Genomic DNA, 24,517 nt, shown 5'->3' with positions numbered 1-24,517 from the left:
TTAGAATTTTTCAAAATTAAAAGGTGAGTTAATAGATATGAAAGACCTTTGCGATGATAAAGAGGGTGTGAGATTATTTTATTATTCATGTAGTAATATCTATTAGATTATTATTGTTATTATTATAGCTGATTCTTTACTCAGGTTTGAAGAATAGCTTTTTTTTAAAACCAGACATCTGATCTTTTTTAATTGTGGAGTACAGAGTTTATTTATCATAGTTATGATGCGGTTGAGTTTTAATCTATGATGTTGCTATTTGGTTTTTCATTTGTCCCATTTTCTGATGGTCATCTCATCTCCAACCATCCCCTTCCATTCCTCTTATCTGCTTTCCCACAAAAATATTGACCTTGAAGAACATTAGCCTACTGCAACAAAAACAGATGTACAGATTTTGCAATCTGTAGTAGCCCACCACAATTCATGTTTCGAGGGCCAAGAACTATATGAAGTAATGGTTGCCAGGGTTAATGTAGGAAAAAATGTAGAAATCTTTGAAATGTTCTGTCTAATATGGAAACAAGAAAAACTACTTTTCTAGGTAATAGCTAATTTATCAGAGCTTATGACAGAGAATCTAACACTAAATTAAAAGCATATTGGAAAGATATCTACGTAGTGATGAACACTATAAAAATCACTCATACTTACACATAAACACACATACCAGTTTTCTGCTTTTGATTTCCTTGAAGGGCTACAAGCAACTGTTCAAAAGGAGTACATATTCCCAAGTTCTGCATGGAAAAACATTTTGCAGCCAGAGCAAAGGCTTCTGCACTCACCAGCTTCTGAGAAGTTTCACTAAATATTTTGGGAAAATCAGTAATACCTAAAAAATCAGGCAGAAAAGGAACATGAATAATAATTAATAGCTCATTTATATATATCTTAAAACAGTAAATGAATACCATTGGATTTTTAGAACAAATTACAATATTTTTCATTGTGGTGTAAAATTTTGGAATTTCTGATTGAGCATGTCCCAAATTGTACATCTCCTCCCTCTCTTATTCCCACTCTTATATTTAACAGGGATCACTTTTCAGTTAAATTTAAACACCTAAGAAGAATTGTGTGTTAATTACAGAGTTCAACCAATAGTATTAAGTAGAACAAAAAAAAAATACTAAAATGGATAAAGTATTAAATTGTACATCAATAGTCAGGACAAGGGCTGATCAACTCACTGTTTCTCATAGTGTCCATTTCAAGTTAGAAATGTGCCAGGGGATTCCAATTCAATCCCATCAAGGTGGCATGTAACAATGCCATCTCACTAGTCCAAGTGATCAATTTCAGTTCACAACTGATCATACTGATAGGTCTAAGATTCAAAGGGATCACATAAACAAGACTAGTATCTGCTAATACTAACTGATAGAATAAAAAAGGGAGAGAACAATCCAACATGGGAAGCGGAATACACAGCAGACTTATAGAATGGCAGATGTCCTAAATAGCACTCTGGCCTCAGAATCAGCCCGTAAGGGATTCAGATCTGGCCGAAGAGCCCATGAGAGTATTTTAGGCATGGAAAGCCAAGACACTCTGGCAAACAAACAAACAAAAAACCCAAAACCCTAAATGAAAGATCTCTGCGAGTGAGATCCCAGTAGAAAGAACAGGCCAGCAAAGAAGGAGGTACCTTTCTCTGCTGAAGGGAGGAGAGAACTTCCACTTTGACTGTGACCTTGTCTAAATAAGATTGAAGTCGGCGAACTCAAAAGGCTTCCATAGCCTTGGCAACTCATGATAGAGCCTAGGGAGATTACTGACGTCATAAACAAGGGTGTCAAATTGTTAAGTCAACAACAGGAGTCACTGTGTACTTACTCCTCATGTAGGATCTCTGTCTTTAATGTGTTGTTCAATGTGAATTAATGCTATAACTAGTAGTGAAACAGTACTTTACACTTTATGTTCTGTGTGGGTACAAACTGATGAAATCTTTACTTAATACATACTAAATTGATCTTCTGTATATAAAGATAATTGAAAATGAATCTTGATGTGAATGGAATGGGAGAGGGAGCGGGAGACAGGAGGGTTGTGGGTGGGAGGGAAGTTATGGGGGGGAAAAGCCATTTTAATCCATAAACTGTACTTTGGAAATTTATATTTACTAAATAAAAGTTTAAAAAAAAAAAGAAAATCTAAACATTCCAACAACCAAGACAGAGAAAAAAAATTTGGAATTTCTGTACTGGTCCCTTTCATATGCTTGCTATTTGAACTATTAGCCAAGAAAGAAAAGAGAAAAAGAAATATTAAAGTCTGAACAGTAATGTACTTATCTAGTTTATGAACTGTCTAAGATAACCTACAGCTGAGTATTTGAAGGAAGTCAGCTTGTGTAACACTGTTATTCCCAATCCACAATGCATGTGGAACAATGGTAAAAACCTTAGGGTAAAAATGTTCTTGAAAACAAGTTCACGCATCATCTGGGCCACGCGGAAGTGTGTGTGGTGTGTACATATGTTCAATACAGTCAACATAACAGTTCTTAAACTAATCAGGTAATGATCTGGTGAAAACAGGTCATTTTATTTTCACAGTGAGTTTTAAACCACACATCCTTAAATCTAATGCAGTAAGGCTCATGAACTTAAAATAGTATGGAAAAATGCCGTACTATTCACGAACATACATTGACTCTTCTGTTTGAGGATTACACATCATATTGAACTCAGGAGTGTTTAAATCTTGTTCATGCAAACTGAAATGAAAAAAACATTTTCAGTCAGAAGTTTTATGAGTTATCAGAAGAGTCACTAACTTTTTTTCCAGCTCTGTAATTGAAGAAGTGTGTGTGAAGATGGAACTTCCCTCAACCTAAATCTCTGAAGGATTACAATAAGGATAGCATTGTTACCAAACTACAAAGGCACATGCAGCATACACGAAAATACACTTTACTGCTTTCAGTCGCTCAGGTTTTGGCATATTGCTACAGCACAGTCCCACAGATTCTGATGCAAGTACATTGGTATCCTGACAGAATTATGCAATCTTAGTAATCTATGGCCATTTTCAAGACTTTTCAATTTATGAGTTTAAAAAGGGCATTCCAATTCATCCGTAGTGGTTCTAAGAAATTCTTTAGACAAATGAGTCCTAGCAGATGACTCACTGAAAATTACTTTTAATACTTGAAAAAAAATACCCAGACTTAGTGGTTAAGTGAAAATATTCACCTAAGGAGAAAGTATGGTGCCATCTAGGAAACAATTGCAGTCCTACCAAAAAAAATAAAAAATTAAAAAATTATAAAACAAGCCATACTATCTGCTATGAAGTTTTCTCTTGCATAGTTTATCTCACAGTTCTTAATAAAATTAAAAATATCAACCTAGACAAACCTGAAAATAAGAAAACTGATGGCATACAAAATTTAAAATAAAAAAGTATATATTTAAGCTTCTATTTTTTTAAAGCTAGGATCTATTTCTATTATGTTGGTAGTGGTAATATTGATCAAATCTATTGATAAGATGAACACAGGCAGGAATGTGAAAATTAGATATTTGACTGAACTAAACAGAAATTTAAATTACAAAATTACTGTACTGACTTTATTTAACATCCATTTCATGTATTATATACAAAGTTCTGTGGACATTTTACACTGAATTTACTAAGGCAGCCAAAAGCAATAAAATCTACGTCAAAATATTTAGGCATGCTACAGAAGGGAAAACTCAGTCAACTATTACGTGAGACTCTCAGGTTTAAGAGCAGTCTCAACATCCCCAAGTTCCAGGGCAGCAATTTCTTATAGTGTGATAGAATAAGAGCATTAAATCTCAAAGTGCAGAGGGACTATTATAATAGTCAGTTATTGGACAAAGTTGCCAACAGAAAGAAATGTGATGTTTCTGTTGGAGAAGTAAAGGTTCAAACCAACTTAACCATCCTACTGAAAATCCTTGAAAAAATTCCAATCTAATCTGAATTAAATGTTGTTAATTTGGGTTTAGTTATAGGACTCCCAGTAATTTCAGGGAGCCCTAAATTACAGGTCTAAATTATAACTATATTACCTGATCAGCAATGATTTTTTTTTAAAAAAGTATAGTGTTCTTATTCATTCCACTAGTTTACTTGGACAGTCTAGAACTCTATGAAAAACATCTTTGAATTATGGAAATACATTTGCTGTACATTTTTTGCTTTCAAGTGATCCAGACAGTAACTTCTGTGACTTTTTATTTTTAGAGGTTCAGAGAGAGAGGAGCGTACTGAATGGTCTTGTCTTTACTTCCATCCCTGACACAGTATGTGAGAAAGTTAAGTGGCAGTATATCTATCTAGCCTTCACAGTGCTTCCCCAAGTACTTGTATAATCAGTTTGAGTGTGGCAACCAACAAACCAGAAACCACTGCATCGTTTAATTTACATTTAGTTACTTCTTAGGTTTTTCAAAGGAGGAAAGCTTTGTGTTTAAATTTGCTGCTCACTGCACCTGCATATTTGGTGGCTTGATTCTTTTGCCCATATCTCCCTCTACTGGAAGTTCCTGTTCAGGTTCTAATTTAACATATGCTTATCTTGTAATTTAACATATGCTTATCTTCTTTTTATTTTTTGTTCAGTCTTGATAGAAAAGTCATATACACATATTTGATTAAGAAAATCTAAAGGTACACAAATGCATAATAAAATTTCAAAACTAAAAATAAGAACAATGAATGTATATTAATTAATCCATAAAACAAAATTTAAAACATGAAAGTTATCTGAGTGTTATCCAGCAATTTAAGGAAGATGATTACTGTTAGAATTCATAATACCTCATGACCATTATTGCTAACCGTTAATGCATATATTCCATGTACCAGATACCATGTTAAACACTTTACCTTTCAGGGGACAGTTTTATGAATTACATAGTGCTCTCATAGCCATTTGGAGAGGAAAAAACTGAGACTTAGGAGGCTACACTTTACCCAAGTTTGCACAGAGCGTGGCAGGGCATGTTACAGGGCAGTCTGACATCATACTTTACTCTCAATTCCTGCATTGTATTAGCATGTCACTACAGTAATTACAATGGATAATAAAGGAAATCAACCAGAACAACACTAATGAAAAGGATTAGGTTCTGAGTCAATCATGGCAAGAATTCTCTCTGGTAGAAATCAATAACTGAAACATCTTAAGATACTGCACACTCATTTTAACATCTAAATTCTTCCACTTTCTTCATTCCCCCACTCCATGAGAAGTAATCTTAAAGCTTTGATAAATTTTAAAGAAATAATTTTTATATATACAACAACTGAAAGGTCTCTGAAAAGGGGATAACATATTTCAATAAAATATTATTGTGGTACCTAGTTCTAGAAACAAAGTGATGGTACTGTTTCATGCCTAGAATTTCAAGAAGAAATTAACAGTTCCTTGTCAACAATAATCTTCACGAGGACATAAAAATACTCTATATCCATTTCTACTTAAATGTCCACAAATTCAAACAATTCAAAACTGAACTGAATGTTCTCACTATCTGCAATGCTTTCCCTTCAATTTTCTATCTTGTAATAACATGATGGTTCATGGAGTGAAAAAGTTAAAAGCTACTTTATTTTCTAAATGCTTCTTGTACCCTTAATCCACATGTCCAACCACACATCAATTTTGATGTAAAAGTATCTGTCATTTGGAAGCCTCCTCGCCCATCACTGCTATGTTTCAAATCCTATTAACTCTCACCAGTGCTACTGTAATAGCTCCATAGTTGAGTTTTCCTGTTATCCATACAACTCCCAGAGCACAGTGCTCAGTAAGTATTGGCTGAACTGAGTTGAACAGGTTTTTTAAAATGAAAAATGACTGTTATCCAATGCATATTTAATCAAATAATTTATGCTTTGGCTTCCCCAACAGTATTTTTGGTTTCAATCTTTGATAACTGTGTTAACAGAGTTTAACCAAAAGTTGACTTCCTAAATTTTCAAACTAAAGCAGGGTGAGTTAAATTCTATGAACACATGAGTCTAATCTAACTATGATCCTGTAGTCTATAGAGGGAAAAAATAAAAATACACGCTGCTGCTTTTAAAAGAAATAATTTATATTGCCTTACTATGTGCTGGGAATTTTTTGCCTAAGCTATTCTAATTTAAGTTATACATGAATACGAAATTTAAAAATGTTATTTAAACAACACAAAATCAAAATCTTTGAAGGAATAAGATACAAGTAACAAGGAATTGACATGCACGTCCTTATTGTACCAATTTTATCATCACACTGAACATATTAAAGTACACTTAATCATTCAAAAAGCATTTCCACATTCAACTAAGTTATTTATAAACATGAAATTAAACGTAAGAAGAGAAACATTTAACCACAGTATTTTAACTCTAAAGTCCCTTTCATAGTTTAATTTGAGGAAAAATCAAAACATATATTGAAAAAAAATTAGAAATTTATTTGCTAAATAAAAATAAGCTTGATAAAAATAAATAAATCAGCAGTGCCCACAATGTATTCAGATACTAACTGAACCCTAATGAAGTTAATTTATTTGAACTTATGGTTCATCTAGGTGACAGTGTTTTACAATTATTGGAGCATATGGATAACAAATGTTCAACCAACATGGATTCAAGGGGGCTCAGTAATACCCAATTAGAATTCTACGGAATGCCACATTGTATGAGCTTACTCAGGCCTTTGTACTTGTGTTTTTTTCTCTGTCTGAAACTATGTTTTTCCATATATACTCATGGCTCACTTTCTGACTTCTTTCAAGTTGTTAAATTGGTAAGTTTGCCTTAAGTCAGTTCCATATTTGGGTGAAAATATCTGGCCCAAAGTTGCCTTCATATGTAGTGAGCTGCAAATTAAGAGTGTTTTCTTAACAGTAGCTGTCTCAGTCAATTACAGCAGTTGAGTCTCAGCCTATCACAGGCTGCCAATTGATCACACCATGTTCATATAAGACAAACACCTCATCACACCATGCCCAAATAAGGAAATGCTGACTGCAGTCAATCAGGTTGCGTGTCATTTTCTTTTCTCTGACTATAAATATAACCTGCATATGTGGGGGGGTGGGATATTCTGAACCAAACTGATCCTCAATGTTGCTTGGTTCTAGAAACTTTTTCTTGCTCAAATAAACTTTGTTAAATTTAACTCATCTCAGATTTTTCTTAAGCAGATCTTTGTTTAAATATTGTCTTCAAGGAAGACATTGACTATCTTATTTAAAATTGCAACCTCACTCAGCTCTCATTCCCCTCCAATTCTTTAACTTTTTTTTAATAGCATCTGATACAGCATGTAATATCTAAAAGGATGTCCATATAACTAACAGAGAGTTCTCCCAAAATAATTATTTATAATTATTTTTATTTGGGAACAGAGCTTTGCAATGCAAGTATTTTCAAGGAGGTTGAGACAAAGCGATGTTTTTAAAGGGAAAAACAAAAGCCACTTGGATACACGGGCTCATTAGTTTTCTGTTCTTACTTTGGATAGTGAATGTCCTCCTTTCCCCAAAAGCCCTTGTGTTAAAGGATTGGTCTTCTGAGTGTCACTAATGGGAGCCAGGCCATGTGCGAGATGCTTCTATCACTGTGCATGTGCCTGTAGGGCAGTTCTTGTGAAGGAGCTGTTTTGAAAGCCTGGATTTGGGCCTACTTTCCTTGTGCTTTCTGGCTCATCATGTGATTTTTCCTCTGCACCTGCTGCACCATGCCACATCTGCCTTGGGTCCTTTGTCAAAGCCAAAGCCTGTGCCATGCTGTCTAGATTTTGGCCTCCAAAAACAACTGCAAAATAAACAGTTTCTCTTTATAAGGTAGTTGCTGCAGGCATTTCATTATTGTGATGAAAAAGTCAATTAATACAGTCTGGAAACCCAAGGTGGGAGTTGGCTCCAGTTCATTGGTGGAGGTTCCTTTGGGGGACAAGTGACCTATCCAGAATATCTTGTCTGAGTTGTTGCATTCTTGAAGAGTTTTAAAGATAGACAGTTACAGAAAACTGCAGAGCTGGGAGGCATGCAAAGCAAGTGTATGGTTAGAATGAGAAGTAATCTCCTGTGGGACTTCAGTGGACCACTGAAACAGCATGTTTCTCACACAAACAAGTGTAAGCCCTCCCTTCATTACCTACTGGCTCCAATTTTGTCTGTGTCTGATAAGAATGACTTCATCATGGTATCACATGACTTCTGTAAGGACTTTGATTTTTATTCACTGCTACATCACCAGAGCCAAGAATAAGTCCTGCCACATAGTAGGCACACAATGAACGAAATGAGTACATGAGTGTGCAAGAACTAGGGTTTGAATTCTGGCTCTCAAACTATTTATTCCTGTGGCTATGGGTAGTGTATTTACTTGCTCTAACGCTCAATTTCTTCATCTATAAAATGCTGGAGAAGTACCTAATTTATAGTGTTGTAATACACACATACACATATATATGTATATATCCATATAGACATACACAACTGTATTTTTATTTTTTAAATATTCCTAACACACATCCTAGACCATAACGGGCAACCCCCAAGCCAAGAAGTCTATCTAAAGTTAGTGAATTTCCTAACACTTGGGACTTAGTTGGAATAAATACTCAACTATTTAGGGCCACAATACCATATAGGCTAGTAGAGAACAACTTGAAACAAAGATCAATACAGATATAAATATAGGGTCTGCTGTGACAAAGGAGGTTTGAGTTCTGAAACTTCAGCATAAGACTTTTGCTATTACAGGGAACCAATGTGGTGCAGCAGATAAAACCACTACTTGCAATGCAGACATCCCATATTAGAGTAAAGGCTGAAATTCTCACTACTCCACTTCTGATTCAGCTTCCTGCTAATATGCCTTAGTTCCCTGCAACCCAGGTGGAAGATCCAGATGAAGTTCCTGGCTCCTGGTTTTAGCCTAACCTAGGTCTGACTGTTGGCAGCCATTTGAGGAGTGAATCTGTGAATGGAAAATCTCCCTGTCTCACTCTCTACTTCCCTCTCTCTCTATTGCTCTTTCAAATACATTAATAACTAAATCTTTTTTAAAAAAAACTTCTAGGGACGGACACTGTGATGTAGTGGGTAAAGCTGCCACCTACTACGCTAGCATCCCATGTGGGCTCCAGTTCCTGTCCCTGCTGCTCCTCTTCCGATCCAGCTCTCTGCTATGGCCTGTGACAGCAGATGAAGATGGCCCATGTTCTTGGGCCCTTGTGGAGGAGACCTGGAAGAAGCTCCTGGCTCCTGGCTTTGGATCTGCCCAGCTCTGGCATCTGGGGAGTAAACCAGTGGATGGAAGACCTTTCTCTCTGTCTCTCCCTCTCTCTGTCTGTAATTCTACGTCTAAAATAAATAAATAAATCTAAAAAAACCCCTCTATTAGTAGAATGAAAGTACAAGAAATAGATGAGTTGAAACATAAGAATCAACATGGAAGTCAAACAGTTAACAGTGGGTATTACCATACTATAGATAAGTCAAAAATAAGAACTCTGTTTGAAAGCCCACTAAATAACACTGTTACTGTGTCCCACAATCAGCTTTAAAGTACAAAAGAGAATTTTAGTATTAATGATACTTCTCACTAAACCTGATATGAAATTTGGTAGTTTATAATCTTGACTATGCATTCAAGACCTGCAGTAGTGCTTTTAGTTTGCTTTAACTGAATGTTTTAATTTCCTATTAACTCTATTGTCAGAAAACAAAAGCAAGAGATAAGAGATTCACAGAAATTCACAGTAATTAACTTAAAATTAGTCATTTAATGACAAATTAAACAATTATTTTAACATGTTTTCTAATTTTTTATAAAAATATGTATCTGAGAGGCAGAGAGGCACAGAGATAAAAAAAATTTTATCTGAGAAAGAGAGGGAGCTCGCATCCTCTGGTTCACTACCCAAATGCCCACAAGAGCCAGAGCCAGGCCAAGCGCAGAGCTGGGACTACAAGTCACCTCTTCCCCAGTAAGGGCAGCAGGGAGTCCAATGACCTGAGCCTTCACTGCTGCCTCCTAGGAGGGAAGCAGGAAGCTGGAGACAGGAGCCAGAGCTGGGAAACAACTCAGGAACTCAGATGTGGGACACAGAAATGTCAACTGCTAGGCTATACATCTGCTGCTTGAATAAAAAATTTAGATTTAATAAATCAAATAAAATTTAGTCTAAAAATACAAAATAAAATCCATGTTGTAAAGCTTTAACAAGTGATGGTAAGATTATAAAAATTATCTATGTCAGTGCAGTAATTGGTTGGAAATCAATCTCGTGTCTCTCCTCTCCTTCGTGCTGTAAGAGACAGAGAGAGATCTCCTCTATTTTCCCCTTAGCTCTCTTTTTTAAAGATAGATTTATTTATTTATTTGAGAGGCAGAGCTACAGAGAGAGGGGAAGATAGAGAGAGAGAGGTCTTCCGTCAGCTGGTTCACTCCCAAATGGCTGCAATAGCCAGAGCCGGGTCAATCGAAACCAGGAGCCAGGAGTTTCCTCCAGGTCTCCCATGTGGGTACAGGGGCCCAAGAACTTGGGCCATCTTTTACTGCTTTCCCAGGCCATAGCAGAGAGCTGGATGGGAAGAGGAACAACCAGGACTCGAACTGGCACCTATATGGTGCCTACTGCACCACAGCGCCAGCCCCTTCCCCTTAGTTCTTATGTGGTATCTCTGATTGGACTTAGGAAACTAATCAATAATACAAATGTTAACAAGTGCATAAAAAAGTTTTATTAAATTTACATGTATATGAGGATCTTTACAAATAAGTCTGAAGAGTAACTAAAGCACAATCCTTTTACACTTTTTAGACAAAGAATAAATGTGTGAAAGAACAGGACAAATGACTATTTAGAGTAGGGTAGTAAATTCCAGGGCTGTCATTAAGAGATTATATAGAGGGGGGGGCCGTCATTGTAGCACTGTGGGTTAAGCTGCTGCTTGTGATGCCATAATCTCATAATAGAGTGCCAGTTGGGGCCCTGATGGCTCTACTCAGATCTGGTGCTCTACTTAGTAACCGCCACTTCTGATCCAGTTTACCGTGAACTGCCTGGGAAGGCTGCAGATGATGGCACAAGTACTTGGGCCCCATACACCAGGGAGACCTGGATGGTGTTCCAGGCTCCTGGCTTTAGCCTGGCCCAGTCTTTGCTGTTATAGCCATTTGGGGAGTTATCCAGAGAATGACAGATTCTCTATTATTCTTCCTTTCAAAATAAATAAATAAAAAAATCTACAAGAGAAAGAAGTAAGGGGAGGGGGTGATGTAGAAGCTAGTGAAAGATAAGGCTTTCAGAGTCATTTTATTCAGATTTGTTGCAGCTCATATTATTCAGTCTCTGATGATCAAGGCTAATTTCTGGCATAGGTGGGTAAGAACATCCCTCCCAAAGAATCATTTGGCTTGTTTCATGTAGGAAAAGACAGGTCAAATGATTGTTTCTGAGGTTACCTATCCTGCATTGACTTTGGCTTGAAATAACCAATAGACTCATCAGCAATTTTTGAGATAGCAGGTCCTTAACTCCATCACTAACAAAGATACCTGATTTCCTACCTCAATCGTCATTTCTGAAGATCACTGTAGACATTGCTGCTCCACAATGCCTCAACATACCACTACCTTAGTACCTGTCAATTGCACCATCATCCTTTTACTGAGAAGACCAGTATTTACTTTCCATTCATTAATCTGAGCTTAGGCTTATTTTCTAAGAACAATTAATTCTTATCAGTGTGTTTATTACTGAGGTAAGGTACATAATGGGCTTTTTGTTTCAAAGAATTATAAATATAATCAAATTACTAATAAGAGACTTTTGGAGGGCGTAAAATCAAGTCACACTTCTTTCTTAAAACTACTTTTTTCCCATTGCGGATTTCATGAATTTGACTTTATTTTTTTATTTTTTGAAAGCCAGCATGTGCCTTGTAGAGAAGAAACATGCATTAGCTCAGCTCTTTTTTTTTTTTTTTTTAATTAGGCAGAGTTAGACAGTGAGGGAAAGACAGAGAGAAAGGTCTTCCGTCCGTTGGTTCGCCCCCCAAATGACCGCTATGGCTGGCACTGTGCCGATCCAAAGCCAGGAGCCAGGTGCTTCCTCCTCGTCTCCCATGAGGGTGCAGGGCCCAAGCACTTGGGCCATCCTCCACTGCCCTCCCGGGCCACAGCAGAGAGCTGGACTGGAAGAGGAGCAACCAGGACTAGAACCTGGCGTCCATATGGCGCCACAGGCAGAGGATCAACCAAGTGAGCCACGCCGCCAGACCCATGAATTGAACTTTAATTTCATCTTCCATTCTTATTCTAAACTCCCTTAAATTCATTTCAACATTAATACAAAATAGATGTGTGTTTATCCTACTCTTAACTGAATGCAGTTACAAATAATTATTGTGGAAGATATAAAAAGTGATTTGCACCAAGTTCACACTTTGCACTATCCCCTATCAGTCCCAGATCAGATTTCTGGTTAAGAGTCCTGGCTGCTTCACTTGCAATCCAGTTCCCTGCTAATGCACCTAGAAAAACAGCAGAAGACTAGTCAAGTACTTGGATTCCTGCCACCTAAGTGGGAGACCCAGATGGAGTTCCTTGCTCCTGGCTTCTGGGCTCACACAGACCTGGCTGTTGTGGCCATTTGGGAAGTATATCATCATATGGAAAATCTCTTGCCTTGCCACTCTGCTTTTTGAATAAATACATCCATCTAAAAAATAATTAAGTTTACGGAAAATGGAACGAACAGTTAAGCTTACTTAGTTCACTAGCAAGGACAAGGGCCAGAAAGCACTGATGCAAAGGAGAGTACGTCCTGGGAGCCTGTTGACGACTTCTTATCATTCTGCCTGCAAAATATACTCGCCTTTCTAGAATCTAAATTTCTTAACAGCATGGAACTCTGGAGCCTACTAAAATTCATGGGATAGAACAGACACTTTGCATAAATAGTTTTTGAATAATCCACTGCTACCATTCTTGTCCAAGAGAGAATCCTTTCCTTACGGTACGACTAAAATAGTTCCCTAACTGGCCCCTTACCTTGTGCTTTTGCCTCGCTGCCTGGGAGTCTATTCTGTAAATAACGGAGCTATCTTTCCAGAAATAACGTTAGGTTTTTACATTGCCTGAGATGTGGCCCCTGCTAACCTCCTTGCCCGGCCCTGCCGGTGCTGCCCCCTGGCTTGTGACTCTGCACAGGCTGGTGCCTTCCCATGTCCCTCAACTCCTAAATTAAGGCCATCTTTTTACGCAGCCGCCGTTTTTATGTTCTACTTGGCCATTACCACTGATCGACTTCTTTTTTTTTTTCTTTCTTGTTTACATTGTTCTGTTTCCCCCTGGAATGCTATCCACGCAAGCACAAACTTACTGCTGAATTACTAATTGAATGAACGCCTCTGTCCTAATTCTCGTTTTCCTTAACTGTGGATACACAGCAGCGCCCAGAGAAAAGAGCGCGCGGCACCCTGGGGCTAACCTGCTCCCTCCTGGGCTTCCCGAGCCCAGCCGCCCAGTTCCCGCCTCGGCCCCCCCGGCTCCCCGGCTTCCCGGACACGACCACCAGGGGACGCGCCGCACTGGGCCGGTACGGGAGAGGACCCCCGCCCGCGTGACCCGCCATTCACCTGACCCCATCTCTGCTTCCAGCAGGGGGCGCGACTCCGCAAGCCGGGCCTGCGCCTCCGCCTGCGGCTCCAGCGCCGACTTCCTCAGCGCCGCGAGCACCGTCTCCGGGGGCAAGTCGACCAGCTCTTCCCACAGGGACTCTGTGTAAAAGTCCACCGTATGGGCATTCGAAATGGATAAAGCATCCCTGAGGAACCATAGCAGCCCCTGCAACTTAGCATGCAGAGTGGGCAGGTCCTGGGTCACCGGGAGAAGGCCGGCAGCCGCCATGACGCTCACCCTCCCAGGCTGTAGGTGGCGCAAACATGGGAGGCCAATGGTTCGGCCCAAAGCAGCACAGGCCGTATAAGTAGAGCTCCGAGCTAGAGTCTGGCTGCGTAATGGATTGCTTCAGCCTGGTGACGTATTTTGCAGGCGTCCGTTTCTTGCGACACACAGTTCGCCATGGCGCCGGTAAGGCCGGCGGCGAGGTGGCAGTTTGATGGTGTTGGAACGCGTGGCGAAGGGGTTTCTCCAGTTGGTTTCAGGAAAAAGAACGGGAAACAGAGAACCTGGTGGCCTAGTCATACGCAGGGCTTCGCGGGGAGCGTTCGCCAGGGTAAGGAGGTAGCCATTTATAGGTCCTCGGGGCTGAGATGCTGGGATGTGAGACCCGCCGCACCTCGGGAGATTTAGATTTCACAAACCCAGTGCTCCTCGGGCCGTAAAAAGCCGTTCTTAAGCCAAGGGAGGCTGTGGTCTTCACGGCTCTGGAGGGGAAGGCGGGACAGTGTTTGCTTTGTCTTTCACCGTCTTCATCTGAACCCGAAGCAGTGCCCATTCGTTTATTGCCCGGTGAATTCGCAAGCACAGCGCGCCTGCGGATTAATTTCGCTTGTATTGTGGTAAAGGTTAGAGAGAAGGTTGGAGCTAGAAATCCGTACACCACCTCAAAGCCTTCGTCGCGATACCCCAATCTTCACTTTTTCCCTTCGATGCTTTCAATAGACTTTGACTTTTTGTCTGTAAGGTCCCTCAGGTCGCAGTTGGCATACATATTAAGTCAATTCCCTGTTCAGATCACTGCTAGCTATTCAGAAATTCATAGACCACCATTTTGGGGGGTGGGTGTTGAAGTATTTTCGAGTCAGTCGTGTAATAGTAAATTTCTAGGTAAGGTATTAGGTTGGAGGTTTTTTTTTTCTATTTTAAAATATTTATACGAAGGAACGTAATAAGTACTTCACATAAATTAAGAAATTTGTTTTGACTTGTGACTACAGTTATAAACTTGAATTGTTCAACAGCCTTACATCTTTGAGATCCTTACCTTGGGTGTCTGCAGACTGTTTGCTATTTTTATAGACTTGTTATAGACTTGTTGTTTCTCCTTCAGCTTAAATCTGTTGTTTAAAATAATGTTAAAGTAAAACCAGGTAGTTCCCGTCTCTGTGCTGATATAAAAAAATTTTCATTTTTACTAACAACTTCATTTTTTACTCAACTTATTTTCTGTGAAATGATTTTTACTGGTATTCTTCAATGTAGGGCAAGGCTTTGCATTTCGAAGAAAACTGAAGATTCAGCAAAATTACAAGAAGTTGCAACGGAGGGAAAAGAAGGCTCAGACATCGCAAGAATCCCAGTTCACAGATCGATACCCAGATCATTTGAAACATCTCTATTTAGCTGAAGAGGAAAGGCTAAAGAAGCAACTAAGAAAAGCTGACCGACCGCTGTCAGAAAAGCAAGCTGATCAGCCTTTGCCTGAAGAACAGTATAGCATTGACCAGGCCTTGTCTGAAGATCAGCGTACTGTCCGCCTGCCTGAGCCGGAAGAACAGCATACCAGAACAGTAAAGTATGTTTTTTATTCTTTGGAATTCTTTATTTTAAACATATGTAGCATTTTTGGAAGGTATATTAGAGCAATTAGGAATTAAGAGTTTTCCTTGTTTACCCATTTAGATGTAAACAGGTAGACATATTTTTGTGAAAAAAAATTTTTTAAGATTTATTTACTCATTTGAAAGCAGATTTATGGAAAGACAGAGGTCTTCCATCTGCTGGTTCACTCCTTGAAATGGCCACAGTGGCCAGGTATGAGCCAGGCCAAAGCCAGGAGTCTGGAACTCCATCCGAATCTCATACATGTGTGGCAGGGGTCCAAGCACTTGGGCCATCTTCTGCTGCTTTTTCAGGCACATTAGCAGGGAGCTGGATTGGAAGTGGAACAGCTGGGACTGGAACAAGTGCCCACATGGAACGCAGGAGTTGCAGACGGCAGCTTAACAAGATATGCAACAACACCAGCCTGTGGAGGCTTTTTAAAATAACCAAATTAAGCTGGTTTTGCATAGTTGAAGAAGTAATGGAATGGAAATTAAAAAATCTGGATTTCAGATTTCTACCTCTCAAGGACAGATAACTTACTTGGAGTATAGTTAACTCCAAGAGTGTGTGTAATTAATACACGGTGTTTGAAATGACGATTTGACAGATATTACAAGTGTAGTTATCAACCAGATTGTATTCTAGAGTGAGATTTAAATTGGAGCCCTGCTGTCCTCTCCTGTAAAATGGGCATGTATTCAGAGCCATGATGTTGGACAGTCTGTAATGCATCATACACACAGATTCTGTGGTATTTCTGAAGTAGTTCATGACGTTGTTGTGAAGGCTAAATGAGTTAATTTGTGACCCACTTAGAAAGTTTGTGGGTACGTGGTAAATGCTAATGAGTGTTAACTGCTACAGATGCTGTTAATTTGGATTCTCTCAGAAAAAAGGAAGTGAGTTGCAATTAAGAAACACATAAAGCTTTATAACGTTTGGTTTTATAGGATCTAACGTAAAATTTTTGCACATAATTGACATCTTTCAAAAAAGCTGAAATCCAAACTTCAAAGAAACTAGGTATTAATTGGTGCCATAAACTTTTATCTTTTTTTTTTTTTTTTTTTTTTTTTTGACAGGCAGAGTGGACAGTGAGAGAGAGAGACAGAGAGAAAGGTCTTCCTTTTGTTACCAGTTAGGATCCCAGGAAAAAGTATACTTAGGGTAAAGGCAGAGACACAGAAAGTTTAGGCTTGTCTGTTACATTAAGTAACAGGCTTAAAGCACAGGGAAAAGAGTAGCACAGCAGCTCAGATTCGAGTCCTTTCCAGAGGGAGAGAAACATTTGAAGTGAGAAGTTAAATCATGAGACAAGAAAGAAGCTAACAAAAATATTTTGAAAGATTACCTCATATTTTTAGGTGAAAACAGGAAGAAGTTGAAATTACATAAATTTTTCAAAACTGAATAAAAGGAAATGCCACATCAGAAGTAAAGAGAAATAAGGATTAGTTAACTATCAATACTATAAAGTCCAAGGAAAACAGAACTGAGAACAGGTCTTTAAATATGTGAAGTAGGCAGTCATTGGTGACTTTGAAGAAAAATTTCACAGTGGATAACATTGATTAAGCTTTCAGCTCTTTGTGCTCGTGGCATCTTAAGCCATAGTCGTGGATAGCTGCTTGAAGACAAGAGCATGGAAACCAGGAGGAGAAATACCTTGTAGGAAAAAAAGTAAAAGAAGTGGAAGAGGCTGTACCATGACAGACTAAGAAGGAGCAGTTAGAAAGGATCTGGAAAGAATATCACCCAAACTAAGGGAGTACAGCATTCAAAAGTAATGAATTCAAACTGTGAAAAGTGTGCATTGATCATAGTTGACTAGAAGATGATCACTCTCTTTAGATACGCAGTTTGTATGGTGTGAGAATAGAAATCAGATATCAGAGAATTAAAATGAGACTAGAGAATAAAAATCATAGTATATTCACTTTTCTTTCTAGAAACTTGACTCTAAAAGGTAAGGGAACAAAGCTGGAAGTTAGATGGGGACATAATGTGGGGTAATGGGCAGTTTCTATATTTCCTTATGAGAGAAACTAAAATGCAAAGGGACTTCAAGATATATATATATATTCATAGAAAAATGTCACAAAGTTTTTTTAAATTTTTTGATTCATTTAAGGTGAACAAATTTCATCTATTGTGTTTATACAGATTTAGGAGCATAGTGATACTTCCCTCCCACTCATGGTACCACCCCATCCTCCTTCTTACTTCCTTTCATATTCTTTGTTTTAATTTTTACAAGGACATATTTTCAGTTTATTTTGTAATCATAATCTCAACCTTCCACTAAGTAAAGAATAAATATTATGTAAAAAAATGTTCCTCAACAGTAGAAACAAGGGCTGTAAACAATAATCGAATCTCAAAATGTCAATTTGCTCATATACATTACTTTTTTTTTTTTTGTACTCCATTGATAATTCCAGATAAGGGAAAACATGTGAGATTTGTCTTTGGGACTGGCTTGTTTTACTAAGGATAATGTTTTCCAGTTGCATCTGTTTTCTTGAAAACGACGGGATTTCATTTGTTTTTTTGTGGCTGTATACAGTGTATATATATATCACATTTTCTTTATCCAGTCATCAGTTGATGAACATCTGGTTGATTCCAAATCTTAGCTATTGTGAATTGAGCTGCAGTAAATGTGGAGTACAGATAACTCTTTCATATGCTGATTTCATTTTGTTTGGGTAAACTCACAGGTGTTGGATGGTGGGTCATTTGGTGATCTGTCAAATTTCCATACTGTCTCCCACAATGGCTGTGCTAGTTTACATTCCCACCACATCCTCACCTGCAATTATTTTTTGATTTCTATATGAAAGCCGTTCTAACTGGGGTGAAGTGAAACTTCATTGTGGTTCTTATTTGCATTTCTCCAATGGCTAGTGATCCTGAGCATTTTTCCATGTGCCTGTTGGCTTTTTGGATTTCATCCTTTGAAAAATGTCTGTTTAAATCCTTTGCCTGTTTCTTAACTGGATTGTTTGTTTTGTTGTTGAGTTTCTTGAGCTTTCTATAGATTCTGAATTTTAAGCCTCTATCAGTTGTATAGTTTGCAAATATTTTCTTCCAGGCTGTCGGTTTCTCTTCACTTTGCTGGCCCCTGCTGCTGTATTTTTAATATCTGATTTTGAAATTTTGTTCCTTACAAGGCTGAGTACTCCCATCTACTGCTCATTCCCAAGTGCCCTCTATGGCCAGAACTGGATCAGGCCAATGGTAGGAGCTAGGAACACAATCCAGGTCTCCCACATGGGTGGCAGAAACCCAGTTATTTGAATGATCACCATTGCCTTTCAGGATCTGCATCAGCAGGAAGCTAGAGTTAGGAAATGGAACCTAGTACCCAGTATGGGAAACAGGGATATTAATGGCTAGGTTAGATGCCTACATCTTTATTTGAGCGTTTTCATAATCAGGTTAATACCTTGTTTCTGATTCCTTCTCTCTTCCCTCCTCAGTTTGTGTTGGTGCAGTTTTACTGTGCAAGTACAATCTCTGATGTAATTGCATCATAGTTTTGGTGTAGTAATATTAAATCGTTGTGTCTTATATGTCTAATTTACTTTATAAAGCTCCATTACTGTTCCAAAGAAAAATAAAAAGAAAACATCAAATCAGAAAGCACAAGAAGAATATGAACAGATACAAGCTGTGCGTGCCGCTAAGAAACAAGTAAGTACCATTTTAAAAATATTTAGGTACATTTTTCTTTATGTCTCTTAAATGTATGTGCAAACTCTGCTTCAAACTATTGGACATTTTGTAATTTCTCTGTAAATATTCCTGGAATGAATGGATTGTCTGAGCAGAGTTAGAGAATTGAATAATGCTATAATTCCTTGATTGTTGAAATTATTGCAAGCAGTACTAGTAGGAATTTTAATGATATTGCTTATAGGTTAATAATAGAGCATCTTGGACAGTGTTTGTCAAAGTAATTTGACCATCACTGACCTAAGAAACATATAAATAAATGATTTTCAAAATCTTAAACTGAAGCAAGTAGAAGGCAAAAGAAAGCTGGTAGAATAAAGTGTTTCTTTATAAATGGTTGGTCTTGCCAATAAGGAACCTACTGATTTAACTTAGCAAAAAGTTAAGATCCAGAAAACAAGAATTAAATAGACTTTTTAAAAGAGTAGAACAAAGGGGCCGGCACTGTGGCGTATTGGGTAAAGTGGCCACCTGCAGTGCCGGCATCCAATGTGGGCGCTGGTTCGAGTTGCGGCTGCTCCACTTCCATCCAGCTCTCTGCTATGGCCTGGGAAAGCAGTAGAGGATGACCCAAGTCCTTGGGCCCCTGCTGTTGTGTGGGAGATCCCGAGGGGGCTCTTGGCTCCTGGCTTCAGATTGGCACAGCTCCAGCTGTTGGGGCCAATTGGGGAGTAAGCCAGCGGATGGAAGACCTTTCTCTCTCTCTCTCTCTCTGCCTTTCCCTCCCTCTCTGTGTAACTCTGACTTCCAAATAAATAAAGCAAAATATTAAAAAAAAAAAAAAGGTAGAACAAAATTACCCAGTTTCAACAAGGTTATCATTTTGTGGAAGTAGTGGTTAGTGCTTGATTTTTTTTTTATTGAAGTTTTATTATAAAAGGATAATCTGTCAATCAGACATACCCCAAAGGTAGCACTCACGTAATATTCTTTATATTTTTACATTTAAATTTGGGCGATTCAGGACGCTGGGTCTGATGTCTGAATTGGTCATGATTGCTATGGCAGACTAGAATTAAGCAGAAATAATTTCTCCATGGGAAGATTGGACCTCTGTTGTATGCCTTATTACATTATGTGTTTCTCTAACCCTTGAAATAGTATACCAGATGAAATATACTAGCAAACATTTAGTGTACTTTAAAATTTTCCTTTATATACAGCTAGGGCTTTGTAATCATGAAAATGTGACAGCAGCTTATTCTTACAGATTTCAAATGTTAGTATAAATGTCACCACCATTACTCTTGGGAAACCAAAATTGTTAAGAACATTAATTAAAGACTGATGATTGATGGCAGAGATACTAAAAAATAGTTTTGAAATGTAAACTCTGCTGTATATACTTAACACAAATAAGTTTCAGTTCTTTAAAATAAAGAATGTATTATGTCATAATGTAGCATCAAGTGATACAGAAAAACATAGTGGAAAATTGCAGACTCTGAATTCTAAAGTCTGAATTTGAGATTCACTTCTGCCACTTAATTGGGATCATGAGTGAAATATTAACTTTTCATCTGTAGGATGAACATTAAACTTAGCACGAGTGCCTTTTAATGAGTAGAATATGTTATATCATATATGATGTATATGAATGAACAATTTATAAGGCACTACAAAAATAAAAGGCTGTATCATTTAGGGGCTCTGCATCATAGCAGAAATTAAAGGCAGTGTCCATATTACATTGTTTAAGAACTTATGTTTAACTTCCATATTTTAGTGAGAATGTTGTAGTGCTTTTCTGATTAGTACATTTCAAGTTTATATTTAACACTTGGTAATTTTTCCTCATATTCAAACAAACTTGAGTCTTAGAAGTACAGGATTGCTGGCGCTGCGGCTCACTAGGCTAATCCTCCGCCTTGCGGTGCCGGCACACCGGGTTCTAGTCCCGGTCGGGGTGCTGGATTCTGTCCCAGTTGCCCCTCTTCCAGGCCAGCTCTCTGCTGTTGCCAGGGAGTGCAGTGGAGGATGGCCCAAGTGCTTGGGCCCTGCACCCCATGGGAGACCTGGATAAGTACCTGGCTCCTGCTATCGGATCAGCGCAGTGCGCCGGCTGCAGCGCTGGCTGCGGCGGCCATTGGAGGGTGAACCAACGGCAAAGGAAGACCTTTCTCTCTGTCTCTCTCTCTCTCACTGTCCACTCTGCCTGTCAAAAAAAAAAAAAAAGTAAAAGAAGTACAGGATAGCCTTTTTTTCTTTTTTTAAGATTTATTTATTTGTTTGAAAGGCAAAGTTACAGAGAGGGAGAGATAGAGATTTCCCTCTGCTGGTTCACTCTCCGAATGGCTGTAATGGATGGAGCTGGGCCAGTCCAAAGCCAGGAGCTAGGAGCTTCTTCAAGTCTCCCACGTAGGTGCAAGGACTCAGATACTTGGGCCATCCTCTGCTGTTTTCCCAGGTGCATTAGCAAGGAGCTGGATTGGAAGTTGGGTAGCCGGGTTGTGAACTGGTGCACAAATGGGATGTCCAGGCTGCAGGCAATAGCTTTTCCTGCTACTCTACCTGCAGGATAGCTCTGTAGTGATCAAAATTATATTGCCTAGCAGAACATTTTGCACATAAATACTAAGGAACAAATGTTTTATTAAACTTGTAAATTACATGTTAAAAAAGGTTATCAGATACAAATACTGGAAATGAAGTTTTTAGTGTTATATGGAAAATTGGACAAGATAAACTCCAGCATCCTTTCTGCTTCTCTGGTGCAGTGAATTAAATGAAATTATTAGATAGGTATGCCTTCTATTTTCATTCACCCAGTTTTATTTTCATGGGGATGATTGAAACTGTTGAATAACTTTATTCCATGTTAGGTCATGTATCATAGTTTGAAAGCAAAATGGAGCATTGCTTCAATTAAAAAAAAATGATTTACATTTTGTAAAATGTGAGACAACCCTTCGAGTATTTGCATGGTGATAGCTGTTTGAAAACAAGATCTGAATTATATCTTCTGTTTGTACTAATGAAGTGACATGTTAATAATTTCAGGAATTTGAGAGGAGAAAACAAGAGAGAGAAGCAGCTCAAAGGCTCTACAAAAAGAAGAAAATGGAAGTCTTCAAAATATTGAGCAAAAAGACTAAAAAGGGCCAACCAAACTTGAATTTGCAAATGGAATATCTTCTTCAAAAAATACAAGAAAAAAATTAAATCACACCTTCGTCCTTAGGGATTAAAATATTTACTGACTGTCCATTCGATTATTTTGCGTAACAAGTGCCTCCTGACAATGAACTAAATTTGTTCATAAACTGGATTGCTGACATAGACTATGTATAAAGTATATGTTTTATATATTTTGTTTATGTTCCACATAACAGGACTTGTATCTTATTTATTTGCCTCTAGAGGCAGGTAAACTGAAGAACTGATAAAACCCATTTTGGAGACAAGATTCAAGCACATATCTTCTTTTATACATGTGAAATAAATTGCCTTAGGAAATGAAATGTTTCAACTTAGTGATTAGCTCTGTATTTTTACAATTTAATCGTGAAATAAATGCTCCCCTTGAATTTTTTAATTATTTTAAACTAAGTACATGTGACAGGCAAATGGATTTTGTACATTGCTGAGAATATAGCTGGTTGCTGAAGTAATCTGTTCCCACTGTATAACAAGGGGGGCCTTCATTAAGCCATGTGGTGCAAAAATTCCCAGAATTTTGTGCTTGCTCTGTGACATGGTAGGTTAAACCACTGCCTGCAGCACCGGCAACTGATATGCGCGCCAGTTCATGTCCTGGCTGCTCCACTTCCGATCCAGCTCCCTGCTAACATACCTGGAAGAATATTGGAAGATGGTTCAAGTTTATGGGCTCCTGCACTGACATTGGAGACCCAGGTGAAGCTCCTGGCTTTGGCCTAGCCCAGCCCCAGCTGATGCGGGTATTTAGGGGAGTTAACCAGCAGGAGGAAGCTAACTATCTGTCTCTCCCTCTGTAATTCTGACTTTCAAATAAATAAATAATATCTTTTAAAATAATAATTCCCAGAGTCTGATACTTAAAAACAATCTCTTAAATGGAACTACTTACTACTATAAGACTTTGAAAGGGTAATGATGATGGAAACCCGAACAATGTCTAGCATTAAGCTTTCTAGATCTCATGGGAGAGACCCTGTTCTGTAAAAAAAACATTGTTGCCTCTTAAATCCTTGTGGGCTGAGGGAAACTACTGGGATAACTGCTTTTCCTGCCTCAAAATTTTAATGAAATGAGGAGTACTTACAATCACTGTTAAAAAAAAAAGGGCGGGGGGGCTGTACAAGATTTATAAGACATTGCATAATAGCTTTATAAATGGTAAATATTTGAGGTTTGAGGGAGCCCCATGCTCTACTACTGATTAATTCTTAAGTTAAAAATGTAGTAAGAGATGCTTAGCAAACACCAAATTTGTTATTTATTAAGAAGTAGTGCTTAGACATTTGCAGTAAACTATTGTTTTTACAATAGGCATCTCAGGAAGCCTAAATTTGTGTTGGTGAAGACTGTATACTGTGATTCAAAATAAAATAGTTTGTAATGATTTCACACGTGATTTTACTTCTAGATATTTTGTCATGGCACGCTTGGAAGGGGATCTAGTCTTGAGATGTGAGTGAAAACCAAGTTTATTTTAATAGCTTTTTTGTCGGGGTTGGCATTGTGATGCAGCAGGTTATGCCACCACTTGCAACACTGGCATCATGTATCTGAGAGCTGGTTGGAGTCCTGGCTACTTGTGATCCAGCTTCCTGCTAGTGCACCTGTGAAGACAGCAGGTGATAGTCCGGGTGCCCATCTGGAAGACCAGGATGTAGTTCCTAGTTCCCAGCTTCAACCTGACCCAGCCCTGGCTGTTGCAGCCATTTGTGAAGTGAACCAGTGGATGGAAGGTATGTCTCATTCTTTGCTTCAAATAAATCTTAAAAAGAAACAAACAGAAAAACTGTTGAGCAGCTACTCTTATGCAAGGTCCTTTTTAAGTATTCTTTAAATATAGAATCCAAGGATCTTGAAGGATAGTCAGTGCTACAAATGGGAAAAGGTGATCAGTGGCAGTGAGGTGCAAATTGAGGTTCAACCTAGTGTACCAGAGAATCCAACCCCTAGAGATTTGGATAGATCAAATAAGCTCAGTAATGTACTTTTTAATTTGCTGTTCCAGTGATTCTGTTACTGGTCTTTAAGCCACATTTTACAAAGTAGTTTCATTTGGAGAAATTCTGGAAAATGTCATGAGTGAAGCAATGTTGAGAAAAGTCTTCAAGGTTGT

The 24,517-nt window shown here is 38.4% G+C and overlaps 2 protein-coding genes across 6 annotated transcripts in view; one reads left to right on the top strand and one right to left on the bottom strand.

The window, feature by feature from the left end:
• The window catches only part of METTL25 (methyltransferase like 25), a 111,159-nt gene extending 97,187 nt beyond the window's left edge, over positions 1-13,972 (bottom strand). For 3 of the 4 annotated variants that reach the window (XR_001793373.3, XM_002711367.5, XM_008256850.4), the window contains exons 1-2: positions 13,635-13,972; positions 671-835 (exon numbers count right to left, since the gene is read on the bottom strand). Coding sequence is in view for 3 of the 4 variants with exons in the window: in XM_002711367.5 (XP_002711413.2) it covers positions 671-835; positions 13,635-13,905 (436 nt within the window). In the remaining variant the exon portion in view is untranslated. The remainder of the gene's footprint in view (positions 1-670; positions 836-13,634) is intronic. The other variant, XM_008256851.4, reaches the window with a different exon arrangement.
• CCDC59 (coiled-coil domain containing 59) lies at positions 13,694-23,793 on the top strand. Of its 2 annotated transcripts, none has more exons than XM_008256852.4 (4): positions 13,694-14,088; positions 15,163-15,475; positions 19,104-19,203; positions 22,246-23,793. In XM_008256852.4, the coding sequence occupies exons 1-4, from the start codon at positions 14,016-14,018 to the stop codon at positions 22,405-22,407; spliced, it is 648 nt and encodes a 215-aa protein (XP_008255074.1). In that variant the 5' UTR covers positions 13,694-14,015; the 3' UTR covers positions 22,408-23,793. The 2 variants fall into 2 exon arrangements, with proteins under 2 accessions (XP_008255074.1, XP_002711314.1); XM_002711268.5 differs by having other exon boundaries at positions 14,033-14,233.
• The last annotated feature ends 724 nt before the right edge of the window (positions 23,794-24,517 follow it).

Source organism: Oryctolagus cuniculus, chromosome 11 (genome assembly GCF_964237555.1).
Source record: "Oryctolagus cuniculus chromosome 11, mOryCun1.1, whole genome shotgun sequence".
NCBI lineage: Eukaryota > Metazoa > Chordata > Mammalia > Lagomorpha > Leporidae > Oryctolagus > Oryctolagus cuniculus.
The sequence above is the reverse complement of the archived record's forward strand: the minus strand, read 5'-3'. Positions and strand labels throughout refer to the sequence as shown.